Source organism: Sminthopsis crassicaudata, chromosome 1 (genome assembly GCF_048593235.1).
Source record: "Sminthopsis crassicaudata isolate SCR6 chromosome 1, ASM4859323v1, whole genome shotgun sequence".
Lineage (NCBI taxonomy): Eukaryota > Metazoa > Chordata > Mammalia > Dasyuromorphia > Dasyuridae > Sminthopsis > Sminthopsis crassicaudata.
Genome location: NC_133617.1, coordinates 468,071,897 through 468,094,823, shown reverse-complemented (window position 1 = coordinate 468,094,823; position 22,927 = coordinate 468,071,897). Strand labels below are relative to the sequence as shown.

General features: G+C 32.3%; 1 protein-coding gene across 4 annotated transcripts in view; it reads left to right on the top strand.

Moving 5' to 3' along the window:
- The window catches only part of SMG1 (SMG1 nonsense mediated mRNA decay associated PI3K related kinase), a 117,018-nt gene that overhangs the window by 36,552 nt on the left and 57,539 nt on the right, over window positions 1–22,927 (top strand). For all 4 annotated transcript variants that reach the window (XM_074280894.1, XM_074280893.1, XM_074280895.1 and 1 more), the window contains 16 exons: window positions 228–300; window positions 1,221–1,318; window positions 4,332–4,505; window positions 6,545–6,769; window positions 7,290–7,391; window positions 8,052–8,321; window positions 16,525–16,655; window positions 16,779–16,940; window positions 17,577–17,695; window positions 18,098–18,185; window positions 18,299–18,400; window positions 18,835–18,975; window positions 19,492–19,691; window positions 20,047–20,243; window positions 20,392–20,556; window positions 22,393–22,547. In XM_074280894.1, the coding sequence (XP_074136995.1) occupies window positions 228–300; window positions 1,221–1,318; window positions 4,332–4,505; window positions 6,545–6,769; window positions 7,290–7,391; window positions 8,052–8,321; window positions 16,525–16,655; window positions 16,779–16,940; window positions 17,577–17,695; window positions 18,098–18,185; window positions 18,299–18,400; window positions 18,835–18,975; window positions 19,492–19,691; window positions 20,047–20,243; window positions 20,392–20,556; window positions 22,393–22,547 (2,402 nt within the window). The remainder of the gene's footprint in view (window positions 1–227; window positions 301–1,220; window positions 1,319–4,331; window positions 4,506–6,544; window positions 6,770–7,289; window positions 7,392–8,051; window positions 8,322–16,524; window positions 16,656–16,778; window positions 16,941–17,576; window positions 17,696–18,097; window positions 18,186–18,298; window positions 18,401–18,834; window positions 18,976–19,491; window positions 19,692–20,046; window positions 20,244–20,391; window positions 20,557–22,392; window positions 22,548–22,927) is intronic.

Here is a 22,927-nt window from a genome sequence, read left to right as displayed (position 1 = left end):
ATGAGAAACTTTTTATATTAAGGAATTGTCTACATTAAAAAAAAATTGCGGGTCCAGTTTGTCTTGGTCTCCAAAAGCACTACCAGTTTTCTTTCTTGATATTTCTTTTTTATAATAAAAAAAGATTGGGTGGAATAGATGTTCTTTTACTTTGAAATGTATTGAAAATGGAAAAATTAATTAAGTTCACAGAAATTTTAGATTAAAACCCTTTTTCCTCTCTAAAGGATACGGTTGATATATTAGTTGGATGGCATATAGATCACACTCAGAAACCTTCTCTGACTCAGCAGGTGTCTGGTAAGTATTTTAGTCTATAAATTTTAGAGTGTTTTCAGTCTGTACAAATTAAGTATTATGATTTAAGGAGAATATGTGCTTTATGAAAGTACTTGATTTTCTTGAATATTAAATAATAGTATTTGATCTACTTTGTAGAAATAATGAGATCACTATAAAGAGTAACTTTTTCAAAGGAAAGTCTTATCAGTGTCATTCATGTTAAATCAGATAATGAGATAACTGTAGGAAAAAAAACCAAACATAAGAATTTATGTTACATTCTTCTAATTCTAAGAATTGGTAACTTAATAAATTTCGGAAATAAAGGAAGAAGCCAGTCATATGTCATTAGTTGATTGCTTACTAAAAACACTTCTATCAAGAAATTAAGACAGATTTAAGGAAAGTAGACAGATGCTTAAAAACACAGAGACTACCTTTTCAGATTGATTACATTGCTGAGTAAGTACTATTGTTGATTTTTTTTTTTTTTTTTTTTGGGGTCACATTCATCAAGCCTCATTCTCTTTAGCATTTAAATTTTCTATCTTATTTGATTCTTAAACCTGTAAAGTAGGTGAATTAGGTTGTACTTTATATTAGTCAATTTGGATTTCAATTTCTTTAGGCTATTTTCCTAAGTTCAGTTATCAATTAGCCTCAGAACTTAAATTGGAACCAAAGTCTTAGATGCAGTGAATTGATTTGATTCTTTGAATTGAGACAAAAAACTTCATATGTTAAATTTTGAAAGTTTGATTTTATGTTCACTTTTCTACATTGCAATATGATATTTAAAATTGTTTTACTTCTTTGACATAAAATATAATTAAATACTGTTGAAGAGTGGTCCATTTAAAAAGTAGGATTGGTCAGAGCTAAGTAACACATGTTTTCTTTGGTTACTTTTTTTAAAATTTGTATTACATCTTCTCTAGGATGGTTACAGAGTCTGGAGCCATTTTGGGTAGCTGATCTTGCATTTTCTACTACTCTTCTTGGTCAGTTTCTAGAAGATATGGAAGCTTATGCTGAGGTAGGCATGTGAATGGGAATCAATTTTTTTTTTTCTCAGCAAAAATATTTAAAAATCTTAAGAAAAAGAGTTTTCTCATTTGTAAGATGAAGGAATCAGAAAAGTCCCTTCTAGCTCTAAATCTGTGGTTCTCAGTACATTAAAAATTCATGTTTTTAACTTATAATAGTAATTTAAATTATCAACTCTGCATATGAACACTTTTCCAAAATTAAATTCTGGAAAATAAAAATTTCAGTTATACCTAATTGGGGCTAAAATACAGCTTGATGCTGTCAGATTAAAAGGCCAAAAATTGTAGGCCCAAAATTTTCTTTGGGGTTTTAGGGCCAGATAAAGAACATGGTGTCTTTACTTTTTCTAAATTCTCCTTATTCTAGTTATTCTTTTTGTTTTTATTGTTAATTCTTTTGTAACACTAGTGTATAAAAGTAAAGGCAACTTAACCTTTAAGAATTCTGGTTGGCTTTGGTGTACTCAAGTACTCCTCAACTTGGAGAAGAGCATGCTACTTTGGGTAGAAGCATTAAAAAAACATGCCCTAATGAAGCTCTGTGCCTTTAATTGGCAACTTGGGCAGTGCCCAAGATTTTAGTCCTGGGTTCTGAGTTTTCTGCTTTTATGGTTATAGCTCTTATGCATTCACTGTTTGAATTACAACATTTGAAGTTGTTACACATCTGTTTCTCTAGTTTGGGCTTTTCTTTTTGAACTTTAGTCATATACTTCCTTATTGTGTATTTTCTTGTAGATGTTTTTCCCTCAAATCAAATGCATTAGCTTGTTTCTTGTTTGTTCTATTCATTCCCTTCTTCATGTAGTTTAGGGGTATGTTAACATTTTTTCATATATTCAAGATTTCAAACCTTTTAAAAAAACAATTTTTCACTTTCAGTGGTCATTCAGTTACCATAGCTAATGAAGTGTTTCATAAATTTGTCTTTTCTCTTTTCCTATTGACCTTTTCCTATTCCTAAATTCTCATTACCTTCCCAATCTTCAACTTTTTGCTAGGCCCTCAATCTCAAGTCTTTTTAGATTGACTCTTACCTTTCTAACCCAAACTCTTTGAAAAAGCTATCTACATTCACTGCCTCCATGTCTCTAAGTTTATGACTTTACTATCTGACATTCAACATCATCATTCAACAAAATTACTCTCTCAGAATGTAATGGTCTTTTTTCAGTCATAATTCTTTTCTACCCCTGGATGACCACTCATAAATCTTCTTTGCTGGCTCATCATCTATATGTGGATGTACCATAATGTTTTGTTCTAGGTTCTTTTCTCTCTTCCTCCTATACTCTGTACTCTTCAGTTCCCTTGGATTTACCTTGTGTCTTATGTACAGAGGAAATTTTCCTATTTCTGTTGGAAGACATCACCATCCTTCTCATTTCCCCATGTTGGCAAACCTAGCATTATCCTTTGACTCTTCCTTCTTACCTATGTTTTACATTCAGTCTTGCCTTTTTTTACTTCCACAACACTGTTGAATCAGTGCCTTTTAACTCCACTCAACCATTTTAGTTCAGGTTCTCATCAAATCTCACCTAGATTATCTTAACAATTTCTTAATACTTCTCCCTGCCTAATTTATCCACAGCTGCCATTATGATTTTCCTGAAGTACAGATCTAATCATGGGTGTCTCCTCATTCAGCTCTAATGAACTTTTGCTGCCCCTAATATAAATTAATTTCCTATGCTTGGCTTTTAAAGTACTGAAAAATCTGGACCCGAATTACCTATATAATGTCATTATACATGAATCCCTCCTCCTCCATACATATATTCTTTGATCAGACAAATGGGCCTTTTTTTTTTGTTCCTTACATAATATAACATCTCCATGGTACCAGATTGTATATACTGCCATTTGGAGTGGCTGCCTCCAAGAATGTTACTTCTGCCTTATGGAGACCTTCTCTTTAATGCACAGCTTGACCATCATTTGCCCTTCTTCTTTCTCCTCCCACAGCTGTTAGTATCCTCCTTTCCAGACTGTTATTTAACATCTTTTTAATATTGGCATTTATTTATGCTATACATATCCATACTTGTATTTGTCTTTTTCTTTAGCATGTAAGTTCTTTTCAAGTAGGGATTGTTAAAAAAATTTTTATTCTTGTGTCCTCAGTATCTGGCATATTGCCTGAATATTGTAGGAGTACCCACAGGATAAAATTTACGCCACCTTGGAATTCAAGATTTTTCATAAAGTTACTATAACTAGTTTTTTTTCATCCCATCTCCCACTATTCTAACTTTTTTAGCTGTAGCAGATTGGTCTGTTTGCAGTTCTGTAAAAAACTCACGCATATTCTTACTTCATAGCCTTTATTTGAGACATGTCTCACATCTGGAATGTACATTCCTCAACATTTTTTGCTTTTTTTTTAAAGATCTATTTCTATGTTGCTTTTCTGGATTATTTTAGTTCAGAGAAAAAGGTTCCTCTTCAATCTTATAGCATCTGTTCTCTATATCATTTATCCCAGTACAAGATTATATTAAATTTCTTAAGGTATTTTGTAATTTAACTTAATTTATTATCTAATTTATGTGTGTTCTATCTACCCCAATTAGTTTGTAGATTCTTTAATGTAGATTCCTAATATTTAGGAAGTACTAGCAAAAATATTTGTTGAATAAGTAAATCAGTAAATAAGTAAAATTTTGAATTCTAAGAGACCTTACATAACTAGTCTGTCTTAATATTTTATAGTTGAGGAAGCTGAGGCAGAGAGAGTTGAAGTTAGTTGGCCAAAGTTGCCAAGTAAGTGGTAGAACTTTCAGAGAAAAGTTCCTGTCACTCTAAATGTTCCAAAGAGAGTAGAAATTATTTCTTACATTAATTGAATTTGATTAACATTAATGTGGAATAAGAGATCCATTTCTTTTTTCCATCCATTTTGATGTTGGTGACTGTACCAAATGTTTTCTTTTGAGATTGGAATTTTTTAAAATCAGTTTTCTTAATGGAAGTTTTTTATTTATGTACCCTATCTAGGACCTCAGTCATGTAGCCTCTGGGGAGTCAGTAGATGAAGATATTCCTCCTCCATCAGTATCATTACCAAAGTTAGCAGCACTACTTCGTGTATTCAGTACTGTTGTAAGAAGCATTGGGGAGCGCTTCAGCCCAATCAGAGGTCCTCCAATTACTGAAGCGTATGTCACAGATGTAAGTTGTTTTTTTTTTTGTTTGTTTTAAGAATCTTTTATATATCATAAGAGAACCTCTCAGTTCTTTAAACTCTGTGGTTACTTTAAATTTTGATTATTCTAACAAATTTGATTATCCATTTTCTCAATTTCATAGTAAAATGATTAGAAGTAGCAAATTGAGGAAAAAAAGTTAGCTTTAAGAGGTAGGCATGCTGATAAAGGAGGAGATATAAAAACTATAAAAAGATAGAATTTATTAAGCATAGCAGACAAAACAGCAGCCACTATATCAGTGTTTTACAGAATAGTGTAATGATAACATGTTTGTAGTAATAAAGTTAAAATTATATCTTCTGCTTAGAAAGACAGAGAAATTTGTAATATATTGTAGAATAATTTGTCATTGGTTTCAAATTATTTGTAGTGAAAAGGATATAACTCTTCAGACAGAAATAACTAATGACATTCTGAAAGATTAGATAATTGAGATTTTTCTGTATAGATAGTCCTTATTTAATGACAAAAATGGGTTGGGTAGTGTTCTTCAGATAAATGAATATATTGATGTATAGACCAAACCTCTATTTCATATTCATGTATCATTGCACTCCTTTTTTAGAGTCATGGTTAGACTTTAAAAGCTCTAAAAAGCTATGGCATGTGCAGCATCCATACCCCCATAAAAACCATCTCAGCAGACAAGCTAAACCAAATTGAGGTTAAGCTAAAGGTTTCAAATCTGTGAGTTAGGGAATGTCCAACTTCTTCAAGTAGAATGGGTAGATAAGAATAATTTGTATCAACAGTGATAAAAGTAGCTTAATTGGACACTTTAGAGATCTTAGAGCTTAGTCAGACCTTGAAGACACTAAAGTTATCCACTGCATCATTGACATAGGCCATTGCCAGTTATCTTGATTTTTTTCTTGTCAATGGACTTTACTGAGTTTGGAGCAGAGAAAGAGGCAGACGATCTTGTGCAACTCTATCTTACTTAAATCCAGTTCCACACAAGTCAAAACAACATCCCTGATCTCATTTTGTCCTCTTTGAAAAGAGAGAATGAGCAACAAAAATAGCAGTTAAACAGCTCACTAAAATGCAAAGTAAATCAGTCTAAGTAACTTTCCAGTCATGGACTATCACAGATTTTAATTTATACTTTTAATAAAACATTTTTTATCCTACTTAAAAAGCTTTTTAATTACTTTCTTAAGATGATCACTGGTTAAAGAATTTTGTTACAGATAATTATATTCTTACATTAGTCTGTTTTCTCTGATTTTATTAGAAATTTGGCATATAAGTATTGATTATCCTGCTTGAAAAATTATTTAAAATGTTATAAAACATACTTATCCTGGCATCTATTACTTAATATTAGTTAAAGTCTTTTCTTACCTTTTGAAAGATGACAGTTCACAGTTTAAAAGAATTAAAAGAATGATCAATAACATTACTGTGTTATTCATTATGCTCTAGGCATCCTTTTAAAAAATAAATTTTTTGTTAACTTTATTTACAGTAATATGTATTTATTAGAATGAATTCTAGCCCTTTAAATTAAATCTCTAGAATTTTCTGGCTTTAGACCACTTTAGTGTTAGCATATAAAACACCTTAATGAATATAAAATATTATTAATTTAATCATTTGTTTAAAAAAAAATTAAGACAGTGTCTTTATTGGCAGAGGACCTGTATTCGTATCCTGTATTTGATACTATCTTGGCAATCTGACACTGACTAAAAACAAGTCATTTGATAATTCACTTTCTGGACCTCATTTTTTTTACTTTAAGATCAATATTGAAGCTTTTTAAAAATCATCTTAAAATCTAAAGATGATTTTTTTTTTTTTTTGAGGCTGGGGTTAAATGACTTGCCCTGGGTCACACAGCTAGGAAGTGTTAAGTGTCTGAGACCAGATTTGAACTCGGGTCCTCCTGAATTCAAGGCTGGTGCTCTATCCACTGTGCCACCTAGCTGCCCCTAAAGATGATTTTTAAAAAAGATAACAATTTTTACAAAATGTATTAATTTTCTCTATTTATAGGTACTGTACAGAGTAATGAGATGCGTTACAGCAGCAAACCAAGTATTTTTTTCTGAGGCAGTTTTGACTGCTGCCAATGAATGTGTTGGTGTTTTGCTTGGTAGCTTAGACCCTAGTATGACTATACATTGTGACATGGTCATCACATATGGATTAGATCAGTTGGAGAATTGCCAGACTTGTGGTACAGATTATATCATCTCGGTTTTGAATTTGCTCACATTGGTAAGTACATAATTCTAGTTTTTCATTGCCTTTTAATTTATTGATTTATAGTTTATTCAGGTCTTTTAATTTAAACCAGTATGTTGGAAGCTCTCAAAGGGCATTATTTAAAAATTTATTTTGAGATATTCTTTATATTTAAGGAATTTTTAATGTATTTTTTATATTGTAAAAATGCTTTTTTTTTTTTTTTTTTGCTAGAAGTTCTCTAATAAATTTTGAAGTTATTTACAGGGCCAAATCTTTCCTCATAGAAGTACTTAGTCATTTTGGGTACTCCCTATTATATATATTTTGCTTCTTTTCCACTTGAGCTTTTGTGTAGCATTTTGAAAATGGGTTAGTTTAGTTTTCTTCTGTAAGTAGATGGCTTTTACATTAAGTTTAGAGTTTAGTAGGTTAATTCTATTTAAGGTTTATTTTCCATTAAAATTGTATACAGAGTTTTAAATTTAGTTCATGAGGATTGGACTTTTAAAAATATAGATGAGACAAATATTGTTTATCCTATGCTTTTTAGATTGTTGAACAGATAAATACAAAATTGCCATCATCATTCGTAGAAAAACTGTTTATACCAGCATCTAAACTACTACTTCTGCGTTATCATAAAGAAAAAGAGGTAAGTAATAAGTAGATTCAAAGTTGATTTGTAAGGAAAGGGGGATCTAAACATTTTGCCTTATTGGTCATAATGATATGATGGATACTTATTCTCTGAATTTTAGGGTTGAAATGAATTATTTAAATAAGTATTTGTTAACTATTATAATACCATACAGGTATAGGTTGAAGAAAATTAGATTTTCATGTCACAGGTAAAAATTTTAAAATTTAATTTAACATTGTCCATCATTTCATTATTATCATAAAGATTTAAACCAGCTGTTAAAACTTTTGGCTGAGCTCTATACATGCATTTGAGATCTGTTGTTTTATAGCTGTAAAATGAAATTTGTGAATAGGACTTATTTTTGTCAGGAATCAATTTTCAATTTTCTAATTTCTTGGTATATCCAAATCACAATGCTCCCCCCAAAACAAAAAAATAAATACAAGAAATGCTCCTTTCAAGCAATTTTCTTTAGAAATTATCTTTGCTTATAATGTTTTTAGAAATTTTATTGTAATTTCTTCTTAATTAAAACTTAATACCTTACATTTGTGTGATCCTTGACAGCTTTCAAAGCATATGCTGAACATTTGGAGCTTGGAAATATGTCAGAAATGAGCTGAAATAGAAAAATTACCCTTTTTTGAGATGTTTTCTTAAATTTTCAAGGTTGTTGCTGTAGCTCATGCCGTATATCAAGCTGTACTCAGCCTGAAGAATATTCCTGTTTTGGAGACTGCCTACAGGTTAATTTTGGGAGAAATGACCTGTGCACTGAACAATCTCCTGCATAACCTACAACTTCCTGAAGCCTGTTCTGAAATCCAACATGATGCTTTTAAGAACCATGTATTCAATGTAGACAATGCAAAATTTGTAGTTATATTTGACCTCAGTGCATTAACCACAATTGGAAATGCCAAAAACTCATTGATTGGGGTAAGTCTTTGGTACTTTTTTGGTCCATTCCTCATATTTATTTCTAATGTATCAACTATATGCAATTATAGTCACATCACCATGATTCCAAAATTACTGTTCAGTTACATTGCTTAAACATACTTTATAAAGTATGATAGCTCACTTTTATTAAGAATGTATTTTTAATGATAGTTAAATGATAGCACAAAATAAGGCAACTTAACATTTGCCATTGTTTGGGGTATTGTTGATATATTAAATGTAACTTCTTTTTAAAAAATAATCTGAGGCAACTAGGTCACTCAATGGATAGAGCACTAGGTCTTTGACACTAGTTATGTGACTCTGGGCAAGTCACTTAACCTCTATATGCCTTAATCCACTGGAGAAGGAAATGGCGAATCACTCAGTTTCTTTTCCAGGAATATGGAAAGAATATTAGTGTACAGTTAAATCACAAAGAATTAGATAAGACTGCACAGCACAAATTGAGGGATAGGTAGGTGGTACTGTGGATAGAATGCCAGGCTTGAAATTAGAAAGACTTCTCTTTTGAGTTCAAATATGGTCCTAGACATTTAATTAGCTGTGAAATCCTGGGACAGTCTAACCCTAACCCTGTCTGCCCCAGTTTCTTCATCTGTGAAATGAATGGAGAAGGAAATAACAAACAACAGAAAATGTCTTTTCAAATTTTCTAGTTTTTTGTATGTAGTTTGGTTCTTTTGGCTTTTTTTTTTTTTTTTTTTTTTTTTTTTTTTTTTTGCTTTTGTTTTGTTTTAATATGATGTCTTTTTTTAAAATACCTTTTTATTTACAAGACATATGCATGGGTAATTTTTCAGCATTTACTCTTACAAAACCTTCTGTTCCAAATTTTCCTTCTCCCCACCCCCTCCCCTAGATGGCAGGTAGACCAATACATGTTAAAGTATATGTTAAACGCAATATATGTATACATATTTAAACAGTTATTTTGCTGCACAAGAAAAATCGGATTTAGAAATAAGGTAAAAATAATCTGAGAAGGAAAACAAAAATGCAAGCAGACAATAACAGAAAGTGGAAATGCTATGTTGTAGTCCACACTTACTTCCTATAGTTCTTTCACTGGATGTAGTTGATTCTCTTAATTACTGAACAATTGGAACTGATTTGGTTCATCTCATTGTTGAAGAGAGCCATGTCCATCAGAATTGATCATTGTATAATCTTGTTGCTGTTTATAATGATCTCCTGGTTCTGCTCATTTCATTTAGCATCAGTTAATGTAAGTCTCTCCAGGCCTTTCTGAAATCATCCTATTGGTCGTTTCTCACAGAACAATAATATTCCATAATATTCAAAAACCACAGTTTATTCAGTCATTCTCCAATTGATGGGCATCCATTTAGTTTCTAGCCACTATAAAAAGGGCTTCCATGAACATTTTTGCACATACGGATCCCTTTCCCTTCTTTAAGGTCTCTTTGGGATATAAACCCAGTAGAAACATTGCTGGATCAAAGGGTATGCAAGTTTGATAATTTTTTGAGCATAGATTCAAATTGCTCTCCAGAATGGTTGGATGCATTCACAATTCTACTAACAATGTATCAGTGTTATGGTATGTCTTTTAGATGAATGTTTCCCAAATATGTCAATTATTCAGGGAGTTAATTTTCTTATATTTATTCTCATTTATCCTCATTGAGTATCTAAATATGTGTGGGGTTTGTTTTTTATTTGTTTGTTTTGCTGAGGCTATTGGGGTTAAGTGATTTGCCCAAGAGTCACACAGCTAGAAAGTATTAAAAAAATCAGATTTGAACTCAAGTCCTCCTGACTTCAGGGCTGGTGCTCTATCCACTGCACTACCTAGCTGCCCTGGGTTTTTTGTTTGTTTGTTTTTTGTTTTTAATTTATTTTTTTAAACTTTGAAATAGTGCAAGTATGAAGTGGGATTTTTTTGTTTGTTTGTTTGTTTTTTAAACGATTTCATTTTCCTCCATAATTAGTCAGCCATTGATTCTTTCAATTGTAGGAAACATGCTTTTAGAAAAACTTGACTTCATTAGATTCTGGTAGTTTCTTTTTACCTATGCTTATAATAAATATTTGCAAAGCAAGATGTTCAAGATGCCTTTGGACTCATCTTGAAACCAATTCCATCCATTTCTTTATTTGTGCATCTTTAGAAATACTTGTCTTTTTTCTGTTTAGTTTCTTATGTCTTCTAGTTTAGTGGTGAGAAAATTATAATACAGCTTATATGTATGCTTCTAAGTAATATCTAAATTTGTTAGTCACTGGCCAAAAAAATCTTATGATTTAGAGTACCAATATTTTTAAAAATTATGAAAATGCCTTCTATATCAACTTCACTTGGCAGAAAATCAAAAGTTTTCTTCTGCTGGTTCAATAAAAGCCTTCAGATAAAGGCAGTGATAGGTCTTAATATTCAGGGACTTCAACACCCTTGTGAAGTAGGCCACATGGTATATGGGAAGAAGGACTAGATATGAAACCTGAAGACCTGGGTTTCTAAGGTTAGCGTATCACTTAATAGTTATAAGCTCTTTGAAAGCATAGATTTGTCTTTTGCCTCATGTATCCCCAGTGCAGAACAAAGGTCCTGCCACATAGTAGACATTAGACATTTAATAAATGTTTATTGATCACTGAGTATATTTGTGTGACATTGGGTGTACTATTTTAGAGGCAGTTATGTGGTATACTGAATAGAATGCTGGACTTGGGGTCAAGAAGACCTGAGTCTTTACATATAGCTTCAGATACTTATTAGTATCTTACTTAAATAGATATGGACAATTCACATAAGTTTCCACAACTAAAAATAAGCATAATAATAACACTTATCTCCCTGGCTTATTGTGAGAACCAGGTTTAAGTAAATAGAACCTTAGACATAGTTGTTACTTTATATAAGTAAGGGATGGGGGGGGGGGCAGCTAGGTGACACAGTAGATAGAGCACCAGCCCTGAATTCAGGAGGACCCAAATTCAAATCTGGTCTCAGACACTTAACACTTCCTAGCTGTGTGACACTGGGCAAGTCACTTGACCCCAGCCTGAGGGGGAGGGGAGTAAGGGATGGGGGGAGACCAAGGACTTGCTTTTATAGGCTAGCTCAGAATCCTAAAGTCTTGTGAATTCTTATTTGTGAAAGTTTTTCTCTATAAGGACTAGACAAGGGGAATATTGAATAAATACCATTGCAAAATATGAAATGCACTTATGTTAATGATAAAGAACCTGGTTACTATTTAGTATTTGTTTCTGGATGAATTGTTTATGTGCACTCAGACTATCATAGATTTTTTTATTTTTGACCCTAAATGCTAAACACCAGATTAGAATAATGAGATTATGCAATGTGATTTTGCAACAAATCTCCCCTAACCTATTCAAATAAATGGGAAGTGGAAAAAGAAACAAATACTGACCTGGATTTTTGTGATTTCTTATGGAAATTTTAACAATATAAAGCTGCCACTACAGTGAAAAGGCAAATGGGCCAAGTAATTGCCTCCAGTCTATCAGTTTCTAAACCAAGTATCATTTTATTGGCCCCTAATGTTTCAGTCTCTAATTCTTATGTATGAGGAAGTAAAAGTGAGACTAAAATGAAGATAGCATTTTCAGATCATGAAGACATGGAAAAAATTTATCCCTTGCTAGTGACATGATTTTGAGTGCACTGCAGTATCAAATGTGACAATAACTCAAAGTTGTAAAGATACTTCACAATTGCAAAGAATTCCATTCTGTATTAATATTAAAAAAAAAAAAGAACAATCAAGAGAATATTACTGACTCAAATAGCAGTAATACTTGCCTTTATAAAAGCTGTACTAATAATCTATGTGTACATCAAGAGTAATGAAAATGTAAGAAAGCAACAGTTAAGTTTTCATAAATAATGTTTTGAAGTATAATACATGATCATAATCACAAAGTTTGTGGAAGGTTTAAAGAATAGAAAATCCCACTTTTATTGCTTATAAAGAAACTTGGTTTTTTTCCCTTATAAAGAAACAATTAAGGATGTGCTAATTAAAAGCAGTCTCTTTAAGATATATGCCTAATCATTTGTTAGATACCACAGTTCATGCAATAGATAATATGAATGGGAAATGTCAAATATCTGTTTGAATAGACATCCATTAAATTAGTCCATAACTACATGTATATTGGATAGAAACCCAGACTCAGATGGAATAAAAAGAGAGTAGGCTAGATTGCCATTGAGAAATTATTCAGTGCCTTTTAAAAGTCCCTAGAAATTAAAACTCCATCCCTTTTCTATTGGTGATGGTATATAACTAAATCAAGAATGATTTACTTGCTCTTTCTAAAGAATCAATGTCATAGGAGCCTGAGGAGCAATGGAATAATGTATGGCAAGTTTATAGGTTGTAGCCTTTGTGCTTTAATGTTAAAGATACCATTCAGAACATGTGTATGGAAAGCTCTGGAGAGGGGGAAAAATAGGTGATCCTATATTAAGTCAGCCAACAAGCATTTATTATATCCCAGTCATTGTGCTAGTTCTAGGGACACAAGGAGCTCATATTCTGACATGGAGATGTATTAGTTTATACAAGATAGATATAAAGTAGTGGGGAGAAGGGATCAGGGAGGCTTTCTGTAGTATAGGAATTCTTTATTTGGGGTATGTACATTTTTAATTATTTTGATTACTGTTTATTTCAACATAATAGGTTTCCTTTCTAATCATACATATTTCTGCTTTTAGAATTATTCTTGGGGGCAACTAAATGGTGCAGACAATAGAATACTAGCCCTTAAGTCAGGAGTTTAAATCTAGTCTCAGATTATTTGTGCTGGGGGCAGTAGAAAGTCATTGGAATTGATTGAGTAAAAGAGACACATAATTAGATCTTTATTTCAGGAAAATCATATTAGCAATTTTGGGGGAAAGAAGCTGTTGTGATTATCTAGGTGAGATTTAATGAGAACCTGAACTACATGGTTGAGTAGTAGGAAAGGGATTAATGAAAGCGATGCAGTGGAGGTAAAAAGGCAAGATTGAATGTAAAAAGTAGAGAAGAAATTATCAAGGAGAAGATGGGAAGGATGGTGATGCCTTGAACACAAGAAGGAAAATTTGGAAGAGGAGAGGGCATGGGAATCTAGGGAATGATGATGAGTTGTTTTAGACATACTGAGTTTGAGATGTTCCAAAACATCCAGTTTGAAATTACTAATAAGCAATTGGTGATGTGTTGCTATAGATATAGATCTGAGTCATCTACATAGAAGAGACAGATAAATCCAAGTGAACTGATGAGTTTACCAAAGATATGAATATATAGGAGAAGGAGAGAAGAGATCCTACTCCAAAACAATGGAATACATCCACCCACAGTTAGCATGATAGGGATGATGATCCAGCAAAGGAGATTGAGTGGTGGTCATACTGAGTGGTGTCATGAAAATCCAGAGAGGACAGAACATTCAGAACAGCTCTGTCACATGCAACAGGTTGAGGGAGAATTATGACTGGAAAAAAGATCATAATGATTTAGCAATTGAGATACCACTGGCACCTCTGGAGAATGATTTTGTTGTGATAATGTTGAAAGTCAGGTTGCAAAGAGTTGCCAAATTAGTGAGAGGAACAGATGTGGAGGTGGAGAGTGTAGATAGCTTTTTCAAGTTTAGGTTAGAAAGGGAAGAATGATCTAGATTGTTAGTTTTGAAGGGGATGGTAGGATCTAATCCCCCCCCCCCAAAATTTAAGTATAGGGGAGACGACCATATTTGAAAGCAGGAGGGTAGGAAGAGATGAAATGTTTTGAAGGACAAGGAGGAACATTAAGGGTACATTCTTTTGTAGAGAACTGATGAGATCAAGTATACATATACAGGTGCTATGCTTAGCAATGAAAAGGGCCAGGGAAAAGAGAGGGAGTGAGAGAAAAAAAAAGAGTTGTAGATCATAGTATCTCCAATTATGTTGGAGTTTTGTTAAGAGACTAGAGGAAGAGTAAACTCAATTTGTATGGCTTCAAATTTCTCATACCAAGGGAGCTGCTCAGTTTAGTAATGGAAGATGCGGGAAGCTTGAAAAGAGATGAGAAATTTTGGAGTAGCTTCTGAGGGAAATGAGACATGATTAGTAAAATGGAATCAAGAGATTGCTTTGCTGCTTTAAGAGCCTAGTTGAGGTTAGATAATATGAATTGGTAGCTCAAGTTGTGAGACTTCTTCAATTTGTCTTCATTTGCTGAAGAATAGAGGTAGGAGGCTTAAGCTATGATTGACTTTTTTAAAGAGTTAGAATAAGAGGTGAAGATTACAAAGTAGAAAATAATGTATATTGAAATGGCTAATTTAGCTTGGGATTGAAGAGGGAGGAAAGAGAAGTTTCTAAAAGTACTGATTTTGGAGGAATTAGGTCTAGCAGGAGAAAAATTAATTTGGAGAGGTGAAATGGTAGGAAGCTATAGTAAAAGCAGAGTTTCTAATTAGGGAAGTATAACACTCTTGCATAATGATGAGAATGAGTGTGTGGCCAAGTGAAATGAAGCAGTGGGCCATGAGATTTAAAAAGGATAAGGAATTGGGAAATTAGGGAGTTGAAAGAAGCATTTTTATAAAGTCCCCTGGTATGAGGTAAGAGTTTAGGAGAAGAGAATGATAATAAGCAAATTATAATCTTATAATTAATAATTAAATAATAATCTTATAATAAGATAGGAGGAAGACTGGTATGAGGTTTGGTGCTAACAATTTAGATTAGGTAGAAAATAGTGATTGAGTGGATTTAAAAGAAGGAAAGGTTGCTGAGTAAAGAAAATAATGGGAGAGTCTAGAAGTTTTTCCATCACTCCCTCCAGGACACTTATCTTGTAGGATATGAGCGATGATACAAGCTGGTACTGGAAAGAATAGGCAAATATGCAATATTATTAGAGGAGAGTTAAGAGATGAAAGTATTGTGACTAATCTGAAGAAGAGTTTGTGTATTATGGAATGAGAATTTTCAGTGGGCAACAGTGGAGAAGAGGCCCTGGGTTAGAGTAGAGCATGAGTGGGATGGGATTGGAGATGATGGTACGGTATATTGAGATAGTTTTCTCTAAAATGATTATTGATTGTTTATTGATTAGTATAAGAATAGGAAGAGAAATGAGAAGTCTCAGGAATAATAGTGATTACAGAGAGCTTTTGGCCAGCCAAAACTGGATCTAAGATCAATGAAATTGTATAAAGCTTCTCTTCAATGAATTCATTGAAATATCAAAGAAGTTCAAGGCTTATTTCTTTGTAAAAGTTTTAATTTTACCCCTAAATATATTATTTAAAAGTAGTTAAAAAAAAAAAAACGATATTTAAATCCTAGTAATGAGTTTCCTTTTGAGAAAAAAAGTAACAATGATTTGGACAGGAATTTGAGCGCTTGTCCTTGACCCTGTTATATTTATGACCAAGTCATTCTGTTTTACTCCTTTACCACCACTCCTTTATCATAGATCAAAGATTAAGCTCATCTGGCCCATAACCTCTTATTTGAGAGAAGAAGAAAATGAGGCCAAGTAAGCCAGGTAATCAAAGGTCATACAGGTAGTAAGCATCATTTGAACTTAGGATCTCTAAATTCTAAGATACTGCACTATCTCTTTTTTTTTTTTTTTTGTATTTGACAACAGGATTGCCTTAGCTTATTAGACTAATGTTATCAAGTCACATAGAAACAGAAGCCATTAATCTTTACACTACAATTATGCTATGTTGCATTTTTATTTTAATATTTCCCAATTACTTTTAATCTGGTTTCATTGATACTGCACCATGATTGCCTTCTTTATATTCCCTCAAATTCCTGACCATTAAGAGTTTCACAATTTAGAAATATAACTTGGAAAACCCTAAGACACAGAAATGAGTAAATATCATGCTGATAGAAAAGGGATAGGAATAATGATATGACTTCAGCACAGCAAGATATTTTACCAATTGTAATATTGTAACATATTCCTTGGGATTTCCAAATTACATGTTTAATTCTGCAAATGTATTTTTAGTGTTTCTAAGGATTTACTCTTAAAAAATAGCAACTATATATATATGTACACACACACACATATATATGTATATATATATATAACTTTTTTGTTTGTTTTTGTTTTGTGTGTGTGTGTGTGTGTGTGTGTGTGTGTGTGTGTGTGTGTGTGTGTGTGTGTGCTTTTAGATGTGGGCGCTGTCTCCAACGGTCTTTGCACTCCTGAGTAAGAACCTAATGATTGTGCATGGTGACCTAGCTGTCCATTTTCCTGCTATCCAATATGCAGTCCTCTATACCTTGTATTCACATTGTACCAGGTAAGACGATCACTTTGAAAACAAGTTAACCAGATTTTTAAAAATTGATGCTGATTTGGTATGGGGATTACTAATTTCACAATTTATTTTTTTAAATAATTCAAATTTTTGCATATTTTCCAGGCATGATCACTTTATATCTAGTAGCCTTAGTTCTTCATCCCCATCATTGTTTGACGGAGCCGTAATTAGTACTGTAACAACAGCCACAAAGAAGCATTTCTCAATCATACTCAACCTCTTGGGAATATTGCTAAAGAAAGATAACCTTAATCAGGATACCAGGTAAATTTTTCATATTATGGTTTTGTTCATAAATTAATTCTTTGTCATTTTCAAATAACAACAACTTTATAGCTCACATTTTTAAAAAAATTGGATATATTGAGGCAGCTAGCTGTAGGATATAGTGCTGGACTGAGTCAGGGAGACCTAAATTCAAATCCAACCTCAGAGACTTAACTTGTTGTGTGCCCCTGGGGATTAACCTTTTATTGCCTCCATTTCCTCAACTGTAAAATGGGAGGTGATAGTAGTGTTATTTTAAGGATTGAAATGAAAATGATATTGGCAAACCACTTGTCACAGTACTTGGCACATAATATGCAGTATCCTTATTCTCTTCCATTATTTTGAAGCATTCGTTATTGATTCCTTTCAAAAGAATTGTGTGGAATAATCTAATTCAAGAACATGTGTTTATGGAAACTTAATCTAGGTCCGTTTTTTGAGACTTTTTTAAAGAAGGCTTTGTAAGAAAATTTCAACCATTAAGTAACTCAAAATTATTTACAAACATTTTGCAAGCAGTTGAAACATTTGAAGCAATGAAAATCACTTTTTTAAAGAAGTAAATCTCATGTAGAAATAATTGTGTGTGGACATTCATGTTAATATTTGCTATGTATAAATTTGTTTTAGGAAACTGCTAATGACTTGGGCTTTGGAAGTTGCTGTTCTGATGAAAAAGTCTGAAACATATGCACCTTTATTCTCTCTTCCATCTTTCCATAAGTTTTGCAAAGGACTTCTAGCAAACAGTAAGATTTTTACTTCTAATCAAACTATGGAACTGAGCATCCTGGTATCAAAAAATAGCAAAGATAACTGAATAAAAGCTATATTTTTGCTTTTTAAATCTCTCTTCACATTTGGAAATTCTTGCATATAAAGATTTTAAAATTATATTTTAATTTCTTATTTAGGTTTCTTAGGGTTTTTTTTTCATTAATATGTTCTTGTAGATGACCTTTTGAGAAGCATTTAAGTTGGTTTTGCTAGATATATCTTTTAAAAATTTGGTTTCCATTAGATCAGTGACTTACATATAATAATAATCTTCTGAATTAAATTGGATTGGTATTTGACCCCAAGAATCCAGAAAATGGTATATAAAACAATCTAAAAATTGTCTTTAAAGTGTCCCTTTTTTGTTATTATAGCCCTTCTTGAAGACGTGAATATTTGTCTTCAGGCATGTAGTAGCCTACATGCCTTGTCATCTTCCTTGCCTGATGACCTTTTACAAAGGTATGTATTTATTTAATAATTATACATTTTTTCTCCCTATTCCCTCCACTCCAAAACAAAAACTTTCATCTGTGCACAAGTGATATTTTCCTGTTCCTTTTTAAAAAACATAGGTGTGTTGATGTATGTCGTGTCCAGCTGGTCCATAGTGGGACTCGTATTCGGCAAGCCTTCGGAAAGTTGTTGAAATCTATTCCTTTGGATGTTGTCCTGAGGTAAAAAGATTTTGAAATAAGTGTAAGAGCATTTTTTGAGACAACAAAACAAACTCCATTAAAAATTTCCATTCTACTTTTACTTCAGAGTTTTACAGTTTTGTAGAAAAGGAAGGAAAATGCTCTGAATGTAGTTCTGTGTTGTTATTGAGCACTTTGCTGAGTCTGTTCAGTGATGAAAGAATTGATCTAGTTAGAAAAATTGCTTGTAGAAGATTTTTTAAACTACTAAATACTCCAAATAGAGGTTTTCATATAGTTTGCACAAGATTAATTTTTAGAGCCCATTTTAAAATTTCAATATTAGATCTTATTTTTAAGTTTTATATTTTTGAAGTTTTTTTTTTTTTTTTCTATTTACTTTTCGAAACCTTGAAATAAATTATGGTCTTTGTTTAACAGCTATTTAATATAGCACTTTTTTCCTCCTACAGCAATAGCAACCACACAGAAATACAAGAAATTTCTTTAGCTATAAGAAGTCACATGAGCAAAGCTCCAAGTAACACGTTCCATCCACAAGATTTCTCTGATGTCATTAGTTTTATTTTATATGGGAATTCTCATAGAACTGGGTAAGAAATTTTATTTGCTCACAGACCTGGGGAAAAGATTACATACTATAAAATATTTTTTACCTTCATCTGAGTTTTGAAGGGTAACTATATAGTGGGGGAACAAAAATCACATTATTTTCTACTTGCAGTAATTAGCAGCAACAGGGAGAATTATTCAGACCTAGCATAACCAAAGAACTAGAAATGTCCTTATTTGAAAACAGTGCTAGAGAGGTATTTACTTCTTAGGAAAGTACTTAATTATTCTGATTCTAGAGTTTCAAAAGTTCTATTCTAGTAAAGTAAGAATGGAAAAAGATAGAAATCATTTACCTAATGATTTAAATATCCAATCTTTTTATTTTGAATTTAATTATATATAGTCATAATAAATAAAATATGATAAATATAAATGGAAGTTTCTGAGGGGTAGGGACTATGTCATGATATCCTTAAGCTGGTGAGTGTGTACATATAAGTGTGCGTGTTTTGTTAAATGCTTATTGAATACAGCATAAAAATTCTATTTTTCAGGAAGGACAATTGGTTAGAAAGATTGTTCTACAGTTGCCAGAGGCTAGATAAACGTGACCAATCAACTATTCCACGTAATCTTCTAAAGACAGATGCTGTTCTTTGGCAGTGGGCTATTTGGGAAGCAGCCCAGTTCACTGTTCTTTCCAAGTTAAGAACACCCCTAGGCAGAGCACAAGATACATTCCAGACAATTGAAGGTAATTTTAAAAATATACAAATTTTTAAAATATATTTTGTTACACTAGAATTTTTTTACCCTTGTTACAAAAGTTATTGATATAGATGATGAAATAATGATAAAATCAATATTTTGTTATTAAAGAATAAGTAAAATAATTAGTTTACCAGACTATTTAAAAGAAATTGTATTGTGTGCTGTAATAGAATGAGAAATTATTCTAAGCATGTATTTTTTAATATAATTTTTAAATAGAGGATTCATTATGATACTGTATATGTAGTGAATGTTCAGTGTCAATATTTTTGGATTGGTCTCATTTGATTTTATAATCAAAGTTTATTTATCCATTTGGAATTGTCAAATGTTTATAGGAATCATCAGGAGTCTTGCAGCCCACACATTAAACCCCGATCAAGATGTTAGCCAATGGACAACTGCAGACAATGATGAAGGACATAGCAGCAATCAACTTAGACTAGTTCTTCTTCTGCAGTACTTAGAAAATCTGGAAAAGTTAATGTATAATGCATATGAAGGATGTGCTAATGCACTGACTTCACCTCCTAAGGTTAGTGTCTGAGATTATTGATATATTTTAATTTATGACAACATATAGTCAGATTGCTTAACAACATTTATATAAAATATTTTAATTAGACTATGAGATTTAAGTTTTAATTTTAATAAACTTACATGACTCACTCTTTACTTTGAAGGTCATTAGGACATTTTTCTATACCAATCGCCAAACTTGTCAAGACTGGTTAACTCGGATTAGACTTTCCATCATGAGAGTTGGACTGTTGGCAGGTCAACCTGCTGTGACTGTAAGGCATGGCTTTGATTTGCTTACTGAAATGAAGGCTAATAATGTATCTCAGGTAAAGAATTTTCATATTTAATTATTTAGCTCTTATTTTAAATATTATCGGCAGCTTTTTGATAATCTATGACTTCACTAGTGAAATTTGGAAAACCCCCTCCATTAGTTTTTAGAACTATTGCTTCAGTATTCCTCTTATGAATATTTAATCTTTTTTTTTTTTTTTTTTAAGAAAATTTTTCAAAAAAGATATTTATAGCTTTTCTTTAATTAAACTAGGCACCTTAAATGTCCCCTTAATTGTGTATTATTTTTAAGTTTATCAAAAGCTTATTCAAAATCCCCATTACTGTAAGATTTCTAAGAGTTCAATATAAAATAATTGTATTCCCAAGAATCCATGGTATTTATTTCTTTTTTTAACATAATTTTTTATTAATATCTTTTTTTTTTTTTTTACATCATCATAGTTTCTCCCAGTATCCTCTCTCCCCTTCCTAGAGGGCCATCTTATATATCGAAGAATATTTTAAGGAAAAGAAAATGAAAAAGAGGAAGAAGAGGGAAAAAAAATCATTCAATTTTCAGTTGAAAAGTCTGAAAATAAATAAATGTGGACCTCCTACTTCTGCAAAGGAGTGGTGACATTATCTTGCCTGACTGAATGGAGTGGGGTGCCTTCTTAAATTACCTCCTTGAGTTCATCCTTGTTCTTTTAAAGAGTTATCCTATCTTAAAATAGCTTCATTATGGTATATGTATTATACTTTTCTATCTCATATCTCATTAGCCCTTTAATAATTTGCCTTACAATTAAATTTCATTTAGCCAACTTTTAAAAATGCAAAATCTTACTAGGATGAACCTAGGGGGATTTTGCATTCAACAGGCACAGACTTACAAAGGGGGGGAATACAGAAGCTTATTACCACTTAGACCCTTGATTTAAACAAGATACTAAAAAAGAGGGGGAAACTTAGAGAGCACATGAGTAATGCTCAGTTAACAAACATGGTGATGAATAAGACAACATAAGAAACAAACAAAAAGCCAACATATAGCATACATCACCACCGCTAAAGGAAAAACCAACAACTGGATTCCTTGTCTGAGAGAATCCATGGTCACAGCTATTCAGAATCTCTAGTGTGAGGCATTGTTAGGCAAGTTGCAAAAGGCTTCCTAATTGAATTCTCAAAGTTCATTTCCATGAAGGGGTTTTTACGGGCTGAGAACAAAGAAGGCATTATGCTAAATATTTTCATTTGACCCTTGAAACGGAGTAGCCTTCTCAGATATAGGATTTTCCATCACAAGAGGTCCACCAAAAAAGAATATTTTTTCATTCCTTTAGGAGGATTATGTTTACTTCAGGAATTGGCCAGGCTTCCAGGGTAAACACAGATCTGTCATAAAAAGGATACTTATTAATTGAGGTACCAGAAGGATGGCTGATCCTTCTTGTGCTTCTTGAGAGTCTGTCAGATAACTTGGAGCATGTTCTAAAGTTCTCAGCAAACAACTTTACACAAAGGCAAGCCCAAAACTCACTAGAAGATAGTTAATTCATATTTATCTTCATAACAAATGTTTATACATCTTTTATGAACATTGAATTGTTTTAAAATAAGTACTTTATTTTAAGTAATCTGATCAATGCAAAGCTTCTTAAACTGAGTCACATGCATATGGAGTTGTGAACTGAATTTTGGGGGGAGTTCCAAAATTATGATTTGTTATCAATAAATGTTTGATTTGTATACTTTTTTATTTATCTGTATGCTTGGAGTCATGTAAAGATTTCTCAAGCAATAAGGATTTATGAATGGAAAAAAGTATTAAGTCCTATATTAGCATAAATATGATCTTTAATTATTCTGAATATTTTTCCTAGGGAAATGAATTAGAAGTAACAATTATGATGGTGGTAGAAGCACTGTGTGAGCTACATTGCCCTGAAGCTATACAAGGACTAGCTGTATGGTCCTCTTCAGTTGTTGGGAAGAATCTTGTCTGGATTAATTCAGTTGCACAACAGGCAGAAGGAAGGTAAGAGACAGAGAGAGGGAGGAAGTAACAAAGAGATAAATAATTTGGTTAACTAGCCTTTAAACTTTATAATCCAGCCAAAAGCAATCAATTTACATTTTGGCAAATTGAAGTAACGCCATATACATCATACTTTTACATGAATAGTATATGTGGACTTTTGGACTTTTCTTCATGAATATGAGAAAAACTGAGGGAACAAAACTATTTGTGGCTGAACTGGATGAATTTTATTCCGCTACTGGGCAAACTTAAGGTCTTAAGATTTGACTTTGGGGCTCTTCTTTGGCAAAATGTGTTTCTTGGTGTTTATTGTTGTTCAATCATGGCTAACTATGACCCCATTTGGGGGTTTTCTTAACAGAGAGTTCCTGGAGTGG